At 44.6% G+C, this 14,801-nt stretch overlaps 1 protein-coding gene across 2 annotated transcripts in view; it reads left to right on the top strand.

Annotated features, from left to right (window-relative positions):
* PLCL1 (phospholipase C like 1 (inactive)) overlaps positions 1 to 12,236 on the top strand; it is a 179,546-nt gene extending 167,310 nt beyond the window's left edge. For both annotated transcript variants that reach the window (XM_005519920.3, XM_088059117.1), the window contains exon 6: positions 10,309 to 12,236. In XM_005519920.3, the coding sequence (XP_005519977.2) occupies positions 10,309 to 10,491 (183 nt within the window). In that variant the 3' untranslated portion in view covers positions 10,492 to 12,236. The remainder of the gene's footprint in view (positions 1 to 10,308) is intronic.
* The last annotated feature ends 2,565 nt before the right edge of the window (positions 12,237 to 14,801 follow it).

The raw sequence follows: 14,801 nt of genomic DNA, 5'->3' as shown, positions 1-14,801 counted from the left end.
ATCACAAAAAGAAAAAGATGGCATTTCTGACGTCAGATAGGCTATTACATGAGAGCAGTCGGACTTAGAGGAGTAAGTTAAAAACGCCTATTTAGTAGCTCTTTTCTCCAGTACCTTCTGTGTTACAGATAAGACTTAGGTCTGGTATTTGCAGGAAGAGCCTGACTGCTAGGCTGTGATTGCTCTGAATAGTAATAATAGAGGTGATAATTGCAGTTAAGTTCTCTCTCTGTTCCCTGGGTTCCCACTCCATCGGGTGGTGACCTAGGGATGCTGGTGTATGTAGCAGTGGGGAGGAGCTGAGCCACACGTAGGCACAGAAAAGCACTCCAAAAAGTGTTTTTACCTTTTCAGGCATTGGTGGTGGTGGTAGTTGGACAGCCCGAGCGGCCCGGTTTAGCAGTCTGGGATAAATGGGCTGAGACTGGAGGCTGCCAGCAGCAGCATGACAGTTTCCTTCAGAGGGTAGCTCAGTGCTGTGATGCTGGGTAGTCTAAACTCATCTTCTCCAACCCTCCCCAGTAAATGTGGAGGTATTACTGCAGCCATCTGTAATAATGGCATAAAAATTGAGTTCAGTTTGGCTGAAAAACCTTGTATTTTCTGTGGGATAGTATTGTAATGGGTTTTAAATTATGCTTGCTCAGATTCCCCCACTGACATTTTGGGGCAATGAATTTGTAAATGAACACTACCCCTATCCTGCACCACTAATTTTTGTGCTTGGCTCGCTCAGTTTGCTGTGTATTTCCATTCCCGTCCTTCTAAAAAACAGAAAAAGAGATTTCTCACTTCCACCCAGGCCTGTTTCTGGCCCCTGCTGATTTTCTCCTCCCCTCTCAGTTGCTTCCTTTCAGTAGCTCTCTGCCTGCTGGGTCAGTCAGTGTTCTGCTTACAAAAATAACCCTATCCGCTCCTGCTTGTACTTGATTTCACATCTGCACTGGGAAGGCAGGGCTGGGATTCTCCCAGGAGAAACAATCCCTGTTAGCATGTGAGCCCCGTGGCTGTGCCCACAGGAGCCTCTCTGACCACTGGCTGGCAGAGCATGAACAGACAGAGTGGCTCAGCTCTGCTTTTACTGAGCTTGCTGTCCAGTCCCACCAGCAAAACCTGCCTTTGGCTGCAGGGCACCAGAATGCACAGGGCTGATCCCTGGACAGGGGCGAGGAGAATCAGAGCATTTGCTCAGGGATCCTATAAAAACCTGTTCTCTCCTATTAGTTAGATAGCGGTTTGTGCTATTTTTTCCTTTTGGCACTTAACCCTTTGTGTGATTTGGAGGCTTTGGTCTCAGCTTAAAGCTTTCTGCTTCAGCATGAAGTTGTTTGTGGCCTGTGCTGCTTGTGAACATGTTAGAAACTGGCTGCCCACAGCTCCCAGCATGAAGGGAGGGGGGTGTCATGTCCCGCCTGGGGGAGTGGGAATAGGGAGCTTGGATGGCTTCTGCAGATTCCCATGGTGCAGTCAGCTGGTGGTGTTGGCCAGCAGCCACTGCAGCAGCAGGATTTGCAAACCACATATTTGCTAAGGCACTAGTGCTTGTGGCAGGCAGAAAGGAGCAGAGCCTTAGGAGCTGCATGTGGGAGCAATGCTGAGCGTGGTCTGTCCACAAACACTCTGCTCTGACTGGCACAATTTGATTTCACCCTGATTAGATTATTTCAGTTAGAGTTAAGCACAGCTGTAGGTATTTTTTTAGCTGGTGTATCTTCAGCACTTGAAAGGAGAGCAGTGACTGTGTGACATTGCTGCAATGCTCCCTCCCTCCAGAAACACCCAAACCAGCACATGTACGTGTTGTCTTCAGTCAAAGCAGAGTCAGCTCAGAGCTGGCCACTAAACCCTTTCCAGGTTCTGATGAACTTAAGGGACATTTTGCTGGCTGCACTGCGATGAAAGGCATGATTTTGATGTTAACTGTGTACTTGCAGCCTGTGGATCTGAGAGCCAGCACAGAGGGCACTAAGGGAGCAAGGGGTGCCAGCCGAATGTTTTGCTTGGGGGCTGCCTTTCACAGGTCTTTCATTAGGTGCAAAACATCTCTTTTCCTGCAGCTGGTCCTTTTACTCAGAAAAATCAAATGCAAAAAAAATTGTGTGCTTTCTGCCTCATGTTTCTTCCCCTTGTTTTCTTTTCCTGGGGCTCTAGACCTTACTGAAGTTACCAGTTAGTGCTGGTACTGGTACATGTGAGAAATTGGGTTTTGTGATGAAAAGAGAACTAAAACATGAGTGCCTGGACATACAGCTTCAATTTTCATTTCATGGCTGTGTATCAAAAATAAACAGTGCCCAAATTTCTTCAGAGATGTGGGGTTTTCGTAGTATTACTTGTGCACTCCTGGGCTTCCAGCCAATCCTGTGATTTTAAACTTATCACCAGAAAAAAAAAGGTTCCTAGCATGGAGGGGTTGACAGCAAGAGTCCATACATTTGTGGCTGTGCTTGTGAACTGTCTGATGTAGTGCCTGAGAGACACACAGGCAGCTGAACTGCTCAGCACATGGCTAACATCAAATTAATGGCATTATTTCTGAAAGCAGATTCCTGCTGCAGCACAGTTACAGTCAATGCTCACATTCATTGCTTTTGACAGCCTGATATAACATAATATAATTCAAATGCCCATGTGAGATGGAAGCGTAGGCATTTATTTAAAAAATAAAAATAAAAGCCCACTCTTTTTATACATAAAATTACTTCTCAAAGGAATAAATTAGTAGCCATACAGTGCAATTGACTTGCAAGAGCCCCTGGATGTCAGTGAAAAGCTCTTTTTAAAGATCAATAGGGAAGGCTGTAGCATGAGTGCTTTTACTACTTAGGTGTTCAAACAAATGCTTGGTGTTAATTCCTTGTCAGGCTTTGATTGAGGGTTTGGTGGGGCACTCAGCTGAGTTTGAGAGCAAGCTAGCCATGTATGTCCTTCACCTTTGTCTTGTTAGGCAAATCCTGTAAGAGAATTTCAAATACAGACCCTCCTTCCTAAGTTGCCATGGCTGCACAAAGCAGTGATATCCTCGTGCTGGCAAGGCCAGCAGCCAGAATCAGAGGGTTTTCTAACTGTTTGCTTCTTTGGTAATTGCCTGACTGTTCTCATTGAGGTTGTCCTCGTTTGTTCATTTCTACCTCCCAGGCTGCTCTCAGGGTTGTGTTTGGCTGTGTCACATAATTTGGGAATATGAAAGTGGTGGACCAGCAGTTTTGTAATAACCGGGCAGCCTTGCCCAGTGTGGTGGAGTGGTGGCTGTCTCTTGGTATCCAGCACAACCATTTAGATTTTAACTGCACCCTCCCAACAGCTGGAAAAGAAGGCAAGAAATGGTGTGGGCATTTATAATAGGGAGTGCCATACCAGCAGAGATAGGACAGTGTTCCCTCTTCCCAACCATTTATGTCATGTCACGTGCTCTGGGATTGACTGCTTGGCTGCTCAATGAACTGTCACCAGCCTCCTAGAAAACTAACCAGGCTCATGCAGATCAGCTCTGTAAATCCCTTCAAGTCATCCTCTCCAATGCAGACCTTCGGGGTGGGATGCAAATGGCAAATTAAATCAGTGTAAAAGTTTTGGGTTTTGTGTGGGATGGCCTAATATTGAACAACTGTCAGATTGGTCTAGTTCGGGAGTTTAAATAAAAGTAATTAAAATCAGAGAGAAGTGGTTTTCAGGTAATGTGAATGTTGTTTTTAACACACCACATTTACATGGTTAACATCAGGCTCCATCCCTGGGTCTGGCTACCCACCTGCAGTCACGTATCCACTGGGTGTGCACAGCGCATGGTGTGTAATGCCATTTGAGCCACAAGTGAGGTGAACATTTGGTCTGAGTTACAACTTGGGGCCATTCTAATTTCTGCTTACTTTGTTCATTGATAATTTATTCACTCAGTCTATTTATTATAATGTATTTACTAATTTTTATTAACTTTCTCTGTGTCCCTTTGCTATGGTATCTGAACCCCTAGAGAGATTTGTGTCTCAGAGAGGACCAGGCTGATCCACTGGAACAAGCCATTCATGGCTGAATGGGCTTTGTGCAGGTGCCATAATCCAGATTCCTGCCCACTTTCCCTTGAATTACTAAGAGACCTGCTTTGATATGGGACCAGATTGTTTTGGAGTTGCCTTGTGAATTTTCCCAGCCACCTGGAGTAATGCTGGTGTTGTCCTCTTGTCCCTTACAACTGGATGCACTGAAGAAGATACTGTGCTTTGTAAATGGTATTTGCAGAGATGATTGCTCCTTAGCTCTTGTCCCAGCAGTTGTCCTTAGGTTAGGTGCTGCTGCCAGGAGGCTGCTGACTGGGATGCATCACCCTAGGGCTGAGTGTCTTGGAAAGGAAGTGAGTGCCCTCAAGGCCTTGAGTGCTTCTTGCAGGTGTGGTTTTGGTTTTGAGACTCATGCAAGTATCAGGTGCAAACAGGATTTCTTTTTCCCTGAGTAAGGAGTTGGGACATACAGAGCAGTCAGGGCTGGTTATGTACTTCCCAGTGCTTTTCCTGGAAAAAGGAGCTTGGGTTTCTACTTGCTCAGCCCCCAGTGCAGCGAGAGACAGGCAGGAAAGCCTGGAGCCAGCATCCATGTGGCTGATTCTTGAAGTAAATGGAGAGAAGATGACATGAGGAATAATTTGGGTTAGATACAGAATTTGTAAGAGACTGTTCTGTTAACTATCCAGCTTTTCTCCTCTTTGTCATCATCCTCAGCCTTGTTCTCCTAGGCATTCTAGCTGCTGGCTACAGTGCATTGAGCAGATCAGCCCTAGAGCTCTGGTCTTGTTGCTTGACACAACCTTCAATCATTTCATTTGGTTTTTCTATCAAAACTGCACACAATGATCTGTTTCGCAGTAGTTATGCTTTGCTGCTCTTGCTTACAGAGATTTAGCACTTTATGTATAATGGTGACTGCTTTTCCCTAGCTGGATGTTTTCTTTTCCATACATCTCAGATCTGTTCTCTATGTGATATAATTGATTCTCAGTTGTTTCCTTGCAAATTTTTGCTAGACCCTACTTTGGGAAATGGGAGAGAAGGTCTCTGGCTGTCAGTAACATGCTGATATACCAGAAGGAGATGCTCAGTTTGATATCTGAAATCACCAGCACACCCTGCAAAATGTGATGACTCAGGCCCCAGCGAGCACTCGGTCGAATCGCCTGATTTACTCAATGTCAAAGTTATTGTTGGTTCAGCCAGCTAGAAACAAGCTCTTGCATTTGGTTTACAATGGGTAAGTGAGAAGCTGTGCCCCTTAAATGATACACCAGTAGTACAAGGAATGCCATTTAAGTGCCATCTTTTATATTTGTGGCCTTTTTATTTTGCTGGCAGGAAGTGAATTTCTGCTGTGCAAGGGTTTAAAGATAAACTGACAAATAACATTTGGACCCTGCTTTTCCTGTGGTGTAATCATTTTTGTAATCCTTTATTTTTCAGTGTGTGAGGAGTGATTATAGCCTTGTGTCTAATCTTTGTGTACAGTAATTTTTCATGCCAACATGTGCATTATGATCTCTGTCACAGACAATAAAGCAAAACTGTTGACAAGCTATCTGCAATAATAATGAAAAGGGTGGGTTTTTACAGTCTGCATTGATTCAGCAACACTGTGTTTTTGGAGTTGTCTGTTCTGAAATGTGAATGTATCATAATCAAATTCAAATCAATTGTCCCCACATTTAACTTTGAAGGAGGCGTGGAAAAATATCTGCTTTTTGTAATAAGTTTAACATAACAGTCTAATCTTTTCATTAATGATTTCCTACCCAAGATTACATTTTCAAAGCCATGTGCGATCATTTAATTGTGTGCCTCCTTATTAATATTAAACACAATTAGTCCTACTTTGAAAATGCAGCCCTTGCAATAAATGCTGCCTACATGCAGAGTATCCCAATGTGAGAGCAGCTCTCCAGCATTTGGAGTCCCTTGGCACAGATTTTCAGTGCTGTTACCATGCCTGTGTTGCCTCTGAAATGTGGAGTGGCGCGGTGCTTGTGGCTGTTTTATTTGACTGTGTCTGGCTTTTTCAACCACCCGCTGGCATCCACTGGCAGCCTCTGGAGATTTTACTTTGTGATTAAATAGTAATGAGAGAGCTTGATTCCTTGAGAATAAGTTAAAAAATAACAATAATATCACGAGCATGATGTGGGATGGTGTTAAGACCTCCGTTATTTGTTTGTATTTACTCAGCCCTTGAGGATTGGCAAGAAAAGCTCCCATAATGTGCTATCAGAGAATGTGTCTGCTCAGGAGATAAGCAACTGTCTGCTTTAGCAAGCAGCAGATTAGAAAATGGCTTTCACAGCTACTGCTTCAGCCTCCCTGGAAACACGGCCAGTTTGGAACGCCAGGAAAGCCCCATTGCTCAGCATGGGATTTTCTGGTTTACCCGGAGCAGTGCAAGGTGCTCGTGTGGGGCACCAGTCACTGCAGCTCCCTCCTGCTGGGCCTTCAGGGTCCTCCTGCAGCCCCTGGTGCTGGCGTGGGAGCTGCCAACACAGAGGCTGAGGGTGCTGCCAGTGCCATGACTGGGGTCCCCAGGGCTGGGGATGCCACCACCTGGCCTGTGTGTTGCAGGGTGTTTCCTAGAAAGCATAGAAATAGTAATTATTAGTGTACATGCCCATATATTTATATTTAGGTGGAAATATACATGCAGTGTATATAAAAGAAATAATATTGTGACGTTGAAAACAAAATGGTGCCATTCACCTAACCCAGCTTTCATTTCCCCAGCCCCAGAGCGGGTTGCTGTTGGATATAGGGCTGTCATCATGACTCATAAAAACTTTGGTATTTTATATGGAAAAAAACAACTGAACCTACAATTATATGGAATTTCTCCCATTTACAGCCATTGCCAGTGTCTGTCTAGAGCTAGTTGTGCTTCTTAATGCCTTTCATGGCTAGTCACGGGAACCGAACAATATTTAAAACCATGTCAGATTATGGGTTTTCTAAGCAGTATTAACCTGTCAAGGTAAAGGCTTATAATCTTGCAGTTGCTTGACAAGCTGCATTATTTGTCCTGTAATGTTAATTTGTGCTGAGGCTCTGCAGTTCAATGTAGTTAGGTGTATGAAACCTGACTTTTAATGTTCCCTAAGGCTAAATGAAAATGGACCCCTTGATAAGTTTTTGTTAGAACACTTGATGGGTCTCTTCTGGCTTAATTCACTGTCCTGCCAAATGCTGAGTTCAGACTTTCTCACGAGTATTTATTTTCAGAAAGGCTGATGATACCAGCAGCAGAAGGGAGATAGATGGATAGATGCTGAAGTGGACTCTCATGGTCTCCCCTTGTCTGAAAGAGAGATGCTTTGTTTGTAAGGGCAAGCAGGATGATTCTGTGCACAGAGATGATCACAATGGCTGGTTTGTGAAGGTTGTTTCAATGCAATCATGCTTGTAAAGTTTACTCTAGATTCTATCCAGTATTTAGTTTGTTAAGGTGTTGACACAATTTTACCGACATTCTTCTTAAGTGGATTATGCTCACAGCCAGTTTTTCAAAGCAAACAGATGGCTTTTCAAACGGAGCATGCACACAGATTTTTTTTTAATGGTGTCTCTAGAATTATGACAGCTCTGTCAGAGAGGGCTAGTTTGTCGTTAATTTTCTCATGACAGATGATTCAAAATAATGTTTGCTTTTTCGTCTTGCTCAAATGAACCAGCTGTTTAAAAATAAAAAACACAAGGAGGCTAAAACATAAATCAGTTGGTCTGTACATGAATGGAATTGCACTATTTTGGTAAGTCCACTTCTGCTTTTAGATCACTGTAAAATAAGAATGTCTTTAAAATATTAGAAGTATGCTCAGGAGGCACGTGTTTCTTCTTGGAACCTGAAGACATGTTGTGCATCGCCTCAGACAAAATCTGTAATCTGAATTGCCTGGTTACTCAAATGTGAAATCAGAATATGTATATGGGAGAGCGGGTGGCTTGGCACTTTCACATGGAATGTGAAGTCTCTTGGCTTCTGGGGGCTTTGGATGTGAGTCTTGGAAGGGCAGAGTCAGGCTGCCATGCTCCAAGTGGTGCATCTAATCCCAAATAGTTTCTGTCCATGTGTGTCTCAGTCCCTGGACAAACACACGGTTTGTGGGCCGCCCTGAGAAACATTTCCAAGCTTTGCCCTCACCCTGGAGAAGGGTTGCTTCTTGCACGATGAGGATTTTTCTGTTCTTGCACATGAGCACACAGTGCCAGGTTGGCTTGGAGAAGTTAAGGTTGCAAAGCATGGTCACACTGATTTTTCCCTGTTTGATGGTGAAGTCTTCAGTGTCGTTGGTCCTGTGTGCATAAGAAATAGCAGCTGGGGTATTTCATCCTAAAGCCAAACTATTTAAAACTGCCTTTGTGCAGTTTGAAGGGAAGGAATATGTATGGAGGAGATACACCCTTTCTGATAACATTATCATGTCATTAATGATACATATTTTGCTTATGTAGCAGTCGCTACTACAGCACTGTCGCTATTCCTGTGCCATTTGCAGAAAGGTAGGGACACCAAGGTGGGCTCGGTGCTCCAGGCAGCTCTGGGGCTCTTGAATTCCTGCCTGCTATCTTTAACCATAAACAAAACCTCTGACATAAAAGCAAGCTCATAGCTACAAGAAATATCCGCTGCATAAATTGTTCTTGTTTTGTTTTTTTACACCGCGCCTGCTGACTGGATCCCAAGCTCTTTGTCTGTGAATTCCCATAACTGTCATGCTGCCGAGACACAAATCCCTTCTAAAGAGCTTCATAGCAAATAGCACAGAGCTGCTCATGCAGTCCCAGTGCTTTTTGTTATTCTCACACTGAGTTGTATTCCCAGCATCTGGATGGTGATTTGCATCGTTCAGCAGGGACAAATTCATGACACCCGGAGATGAGGCAATCACATTCTCAGGCACAGGCTGCCGTCTCTGGATGACGTGGTGACCCACGTGGTGTTTACCAGTGCTGCAGCCCTGCAAGCCACCATTGTTTCTTGGTTGTGAACATTGTGTACAGGGGTTCAGGCCCTGTGAGTCCAGTGCCAGGCACTGGCAAAAAGGGAACTGTGCTCATCAGTGTAGGATAAATGCTTCCTCTTAGCTCTGGGAAAAGGGAGAGCAGAGATGCTTCCACTGCTGGAAGGTGTCACACTGTGACTCATCCAACACATCTGATTTGTTTTGAGAACCCAAGGAGGGACAAGTGATCAGTCCCCTCCAGTGAGCCCCATGTCCTGCTTTTGTACCCTCTGAGGCCCATCAGAGTACCTGTGATTTGCAGGAGGTCGGGTTTGCTGGCAGACACCTGAATGTGACATTTCAGTTAGTGGAGGTATTCCTTATGAGTGTAACCAGCTGCAGCATGTGCTGTATTTCAAGCTGTACTTGGGGTGACATTAGGAGAAGAGGAGCTCAGGTTCTTACTAATACGGAATTTTAGCAATCAGATGCATCTCCTGGGTTTTATTTATTTGTATCCTGTAGCTCCAGAATCTTGTTGCTTCATGGCACTTGAGATATCAATGTTGCATAAATATTCATTTTGGCATTTATGAACCCCAACTCCTTAATACAAATTTCATGTAACACATTTTTCCTGATTGTTACAAATTGGATTGACATCCTGTTAGTCACCTCATGTTTACATGCTCTCAGAAGATACAGAAGCAGCATGTTGTTCATGAAGTCTCATTCCTATTTGCCTTGCCAAAGGTGCCAAACAAAACGGTTCAGAAGAATTCACTGGAGTGCTGTGGGATGATGTGTTTCATATGGGCACAGCTTGGCCTGCTCTGCTCAAGGAGGGCCCAAGGCTGGGTATCAAATCCAGGTGCAGGGAGGGGTGGCTTATCAGGGTCTCTCAGCTCCTAAGGGCCCCCCCCCGGCTGGGAACACACAGCCATTGCCATGTGGGATCTGATGGCAGGGAGCAGGGAGGGAACAGTGGCATGGGGAGAGGGGTGCCATGTGCCATCACTGCCTTGGCCTTGGCAGGACCTTGCTGTTGACTGTGGAAGAAATGCCTTCTCCCACTGCCTCCTTCAATTCAGGCCAAAATTATCTCCCAAGGGTGGTGACATTGAAGTCATGAAGCTTGTCCCACCCTGTGCAGTGCTGGCTGCTGCCTTCCTCACTGTGCTGGCACCAAGCTGCAGGAGGGGCTTTAGTCCCATTTCCAGGGGGCAGAGATGATTTGAGACGGGACCTGGGACGTGTAGGGACACGAGAGCAGTATTGCTGCTTTTGGCCCTGAGCTATGTGTGCAATCCCTGACTCTGTCCTGCATGTCTGTGCATCCCCAGGGCCAAGGAGATCTCCTGAAGAACGCCAAGAACGAAGCCCTGGAGAACATGAAGCAGATCCAGCTGGCGTGCCTGTCGTGCGGACTGAGCAAAACTGGGAGCGGGCAGGCGGATGCCAAGGCAAAACGGTGCCTGGAGGCAATACAGGAGAAGGATACTGGAGATGAGAATGGGAGGCTGTGAGGGGCGGCAGAGCTGTTGCATTTGTCACAGATTTCAATAACTCTAAAACTATTTTTTTAAAGCATTTAAAAATTCACACAGGAGTGCCCTCTATAGGGTGTGATAGTATTAAAGTCCTCACAATGTCAGTATTTTAATGCAGTTAATTTATCCAAGTTAAACTCTGGTAGTGAGATTTCTAATGAAGCCAAGCTGTCTGTATGCAAGTGCGCGTGTGTGCGCACGTGCAAATCCTGTAGACACCCTTTCATGCATTACATTAGCCATTTGCTAATTTATTCCTTTGTCATCTTTGAATAGGCCTGTTCATTCTGAAGATCAAAACAAATTGAGAGCACTTCTATCAGTTTTGGGCTTTATTTTACTCTCCAGCTTTTATCATTTTACTTACAGGTTACATTACTGTTATGCTGTTTAAACAAACAAACAAAACACAACAAATATCACTGACAGCTGTTCTTGTGAGGACAAAACTGGTGGTTTGCTGCAGACCCTGAAGGTGATTTTTAATGAAACAATTACAACCAAGTAAACAGGATATTAAATGGTCAGAGTTGCTAAGTAGATTATCAGTAGATTTGAGGTGTATTTTTTGCTGAATTTAGCAAACTGCTCTTCAGGGTACACCCAGACAACACATACTAACATAAGAACTAGCTAATTTAGTTTATTCCAGAAAAACACTGCTACCTTGTAGATCTGCAAGACAGCTACAGTCTTTGCTGATAGGCATTAACCTGAGTAGTAATGATCATAGCTAGTCAGCCCTGTAATTATGGGGAGAGCTGTGAATACCCTTTGGTGGTCATGAACTCTGAAGGTGACCTTCAGGCTGTTCTGAAACACCCAGTGGTGCCACTATTAAAAGGAAGATTCTCCAGATTTCACAAAATGTGAGCTTTAGTACAAGATATGTGAGAGGTCAGACTTTGCTTGCCACCTTCTGCATAGATGTTGGAGTCAGCTGGATGAAGCAAGCAGGCTCTGGCCTTATGTTTTTGTGGTTAAAATCATGCTGTGCTAGAGATGTGAAATCTTCAGGGTTGAAGATCTGCTGCAGGTGTAGTGTAGAGAAATAGCTTGGGGAAAAAACAGGGTGCCAGAGTTTTTGTGCAGCAGCTACAAATATCCTAACGCATGTCATGTGTTTGGGGTGGTTCTGAGAACTGTCTGCCTCTTTCTGCCACTGTGGAAAGGAGACAGAGAATGTCCTGAAGCAGTGCATCCTCATCCCTCCCGGTGTCTGGCCCACATGTGCTCACAACATTCATTTCAATCGTTTAAGTACTGTGCTTGAGTGGAGTATTTGTGTTACCTTTAACAGGACTAAGTGTTTCATGGTTATAAAAAAGACTATATTTATTTAAAGCATTGCTTTTATTTTTAAAAGCTACTTTTTAAATTAATTTGATTAACAAATATGCTAATTTTCTGAACTTAACAAAAAGTAATTGCTGAAAGTTTGATTGTTGGAAAAATCTTATATAGCTATTGTGTTAAGTTATTTTTGACTTCTTAATAACACTATTATGTTCATGTTGCACATTACTGAGAGAGTAAAGCTATGAAACAACTTTGACCCATGATTTTGCAGTGATTTAACACATGATCCTGGATAAAGTTGGGTTAGAATGGGTAAGCTTCTTGAGAGAATGTCCTGCTCTAACAGCAGCTGTGTTATTGCAAAGATTGTAACTTAAGTGCCTTAAATACCATTTCAGTAAAATTTGCCACACTTGTTCAGATCCATCCCTAAACATTCTGTTTATCTCTCAATTAGATTATGAGTGTGCATTCAGACTTCACTGAGGTCTGGAGAAGTGTTTTTCATGTTTCAGGCAAGGCATAAAGCCCACAAAAATGGTGTCAGTGTGCATGTTCAAGTTTTGCCCTCTTGGATTATGTTTGTACAAAAACAACACTTGGCCTTAAGTACTTACAGTTAGGGATGATGGAAACCATAACCCCAGCACCATCAGCCTTTGGAAAGATCCCTCTCAGAAGGGAGAGGTTGCTTCAGGAAGGGTGGGTGGCTTACCTCTTGGTGCTTCATTTAAGTCTAGAAATATCTTGATTTTCTCAGTCAAAAAGCCTGTCCTAATGTCTGTACAGGAACTGCTGGCAAAATACCTTCTCTGATGTTAGGAACAAACAAACATGAAGTTACAGAGAGAAGGGCTTTCTTTCTGTGCTCTGTGTACAGGGGGTACTGCACAGCTCTCACTGGATGCACCCAAAGTGGCTGGATGGAAATCCCATAGCATGCACACACACCTTTCATGCCATGATTAGCATTCATGTCATGTCCTATGCCAAGGTCATGTATTCTGCGCCAAAATACAGGAATAGAGAGTTTGGGGCACCCTGGACTGCCCCAGTCAGTTGGGACAATTTGTGGTGCTAGCACCCAGAACCCTGCATCTGAAGCAGCTCCACCCTTCCTCCTGCACCAAGAGAGAGGCTGGCAGCAAAAGCTAATCCGGCCTTCCTCTGAGCTCCTTTGAAGTCAATGGGAGTGGAAGTGAATGATAAAGTGGCAGCTGGTGTCATAAAAGTTCAGCCTTGAGGGAGAGCACATGGAAAAATCATATCCAGCATCAGCAACAAACACACACAGGACTGAGTGCCTGGCCTTTTTGGAAAGTGTTTCATGGCATGCCTGGCTTCTTGCAGGGGCACAGCCTCCTTCTCTGGGCCCTCTGCTGGTACAATTTGCATCATATCCTACGTGAATGGGTGGATATTATCTGTATCACTTCTATGGAAGTTATGTCAGGAAGGTGTTACAGGCATTTGTAGTTGTTTACAGCGTAGTTGAACAGCTAGAAATTGGAGAAGTTCTCAGGGACTGGTGTGGGGAGCTGTCTGCCCTAAGGGAGCACAGGAGTACCGGGGTTCTCTCTGCCTTCATCTTTACAGTATTTGTTTTCTCTCTGTCATTCTCTCAACTGTAAGATAAGACTGATGTTTTCCTTCCCAGGCACAGATTAATTACACATTCCTGGAAAACCTTTGAGTTTGCTCTTGCTCTCAGGAGAACAACCAGGCACTGTAGCACCAGTGTCTGCCAAATCCTTCCACTGCTGGTGAGCACAGGTGAGGCAGCACGAGTGGAAATCGACACTCCCAAGGGCCTCGGTTCCTCCAGGGATGTCTATTCCATGTGCTTGTGTCTCACTCCTACCAAAGTGCACTTTTGGTCAAGGGTGGCAAAGGGGCAACCACCTCAAAGGTGTTGAATTCCTGCAGGTTTCCCAAGCAAGGATGGGACAGGCAGCTCAGAGAGGCCCCACCAGCACTTTCCATGGGGCACAGGACTACAGTGTGACCTGTACCTGTGAGGGGGACACTGGGGGCCATGAGAAAAAGATGGATGCAGAGGTTTCACTTGGATTTTGCTGCTTATGTACATGCATGAAGGAATCCAGCCATGAGGCATGGGAAGAGGCTGAATTAGTCCAGCTCTTCACAGACCAGATTAGTCTTATATCAGCAGGATTAGTTTTTACCAAATTTCATGAGCTGGCATGACCAGCAGGACTTGACCCCTTTCCCCTCCCTTTCCTGAACTTGGCATGACTTAAAGCATCATGCTGTTCTGCTGCTTTCTATATCCTTTTTCATGTATTTAGTTCCCTGTTTTTAAAGGAATAGTGCAGCTCCCCAGTGCAAAGAAGGTGAAAGTTTTGTTCCTCTTTCTGAGCTTCATCTCCCAAAATAGATTATCAGATAATTGCATGCATAGAGAGCTCTTTCCTGTGTGATATTCCATCTCTCTGTTCAGACTAAAACATTAGGTCATAGCCTTCTTGGCATCAGTCCCAGTCCTACAGGGCAACAGCAGCCTCGGGCAGGGGACTAACCTCAGGAAGCTTCAGAAGAAAAAGGTGAGGGGGTCACAGGAGCAGGATCTTCAGGCTCCACCACTTACTGTGGGGCTGGGCATGGTGGCCCTGGCTCATACCTCAGCAGTAGTAGGTGAAACACACCTCCAATAAAACCAAGCTTTGGTTCTTTTTGGCCCCTCTCACTGCCCAGGTAAGTGTGAAAATCCATTGGTTTCCATAACATTGTACCAGTGAAGCGGTCTCCAAATTGCCACACCAAGCAAAAGGCAGCTGGGGAGTACTGGTGGGATGCATTTAATGGGTCCAAAGTGCGAGTGCTCTTTGAGACTGTTCTGGCACAGTCCTGGCAGGTTGCCTTTGCAACAGTCTCAGGCAGAGCAGTCTTGCATTTGCTTTCCACAGCAAGTCCCTGAAAAAATGTTTTCTTTTTGAAATCATCTTGAGGGCTTTGTGAGTTCAGTA

This window comes from Pseudopodoces humilis, chromosome 8 (assembly GCF_049639895.1).
Source record: "Pseudopodoces humilis isolate 2021_Gansu_Grassland_sample_001 chromosome 8, ASM4963989v1, whole genome shotgun sequence".
Taxonomy (NCBI): Eukaryota; Metazoa; Chordata; class Aves; order Passeriformes; family Paridae; genus Pseudopodoces; species Pseudopodoces humilis.
The sequence above is the reverse complement of the archived record's forward strand: the minus strand, read 5'-3'. Positions and strand labels throughout refer to the sequence as shown.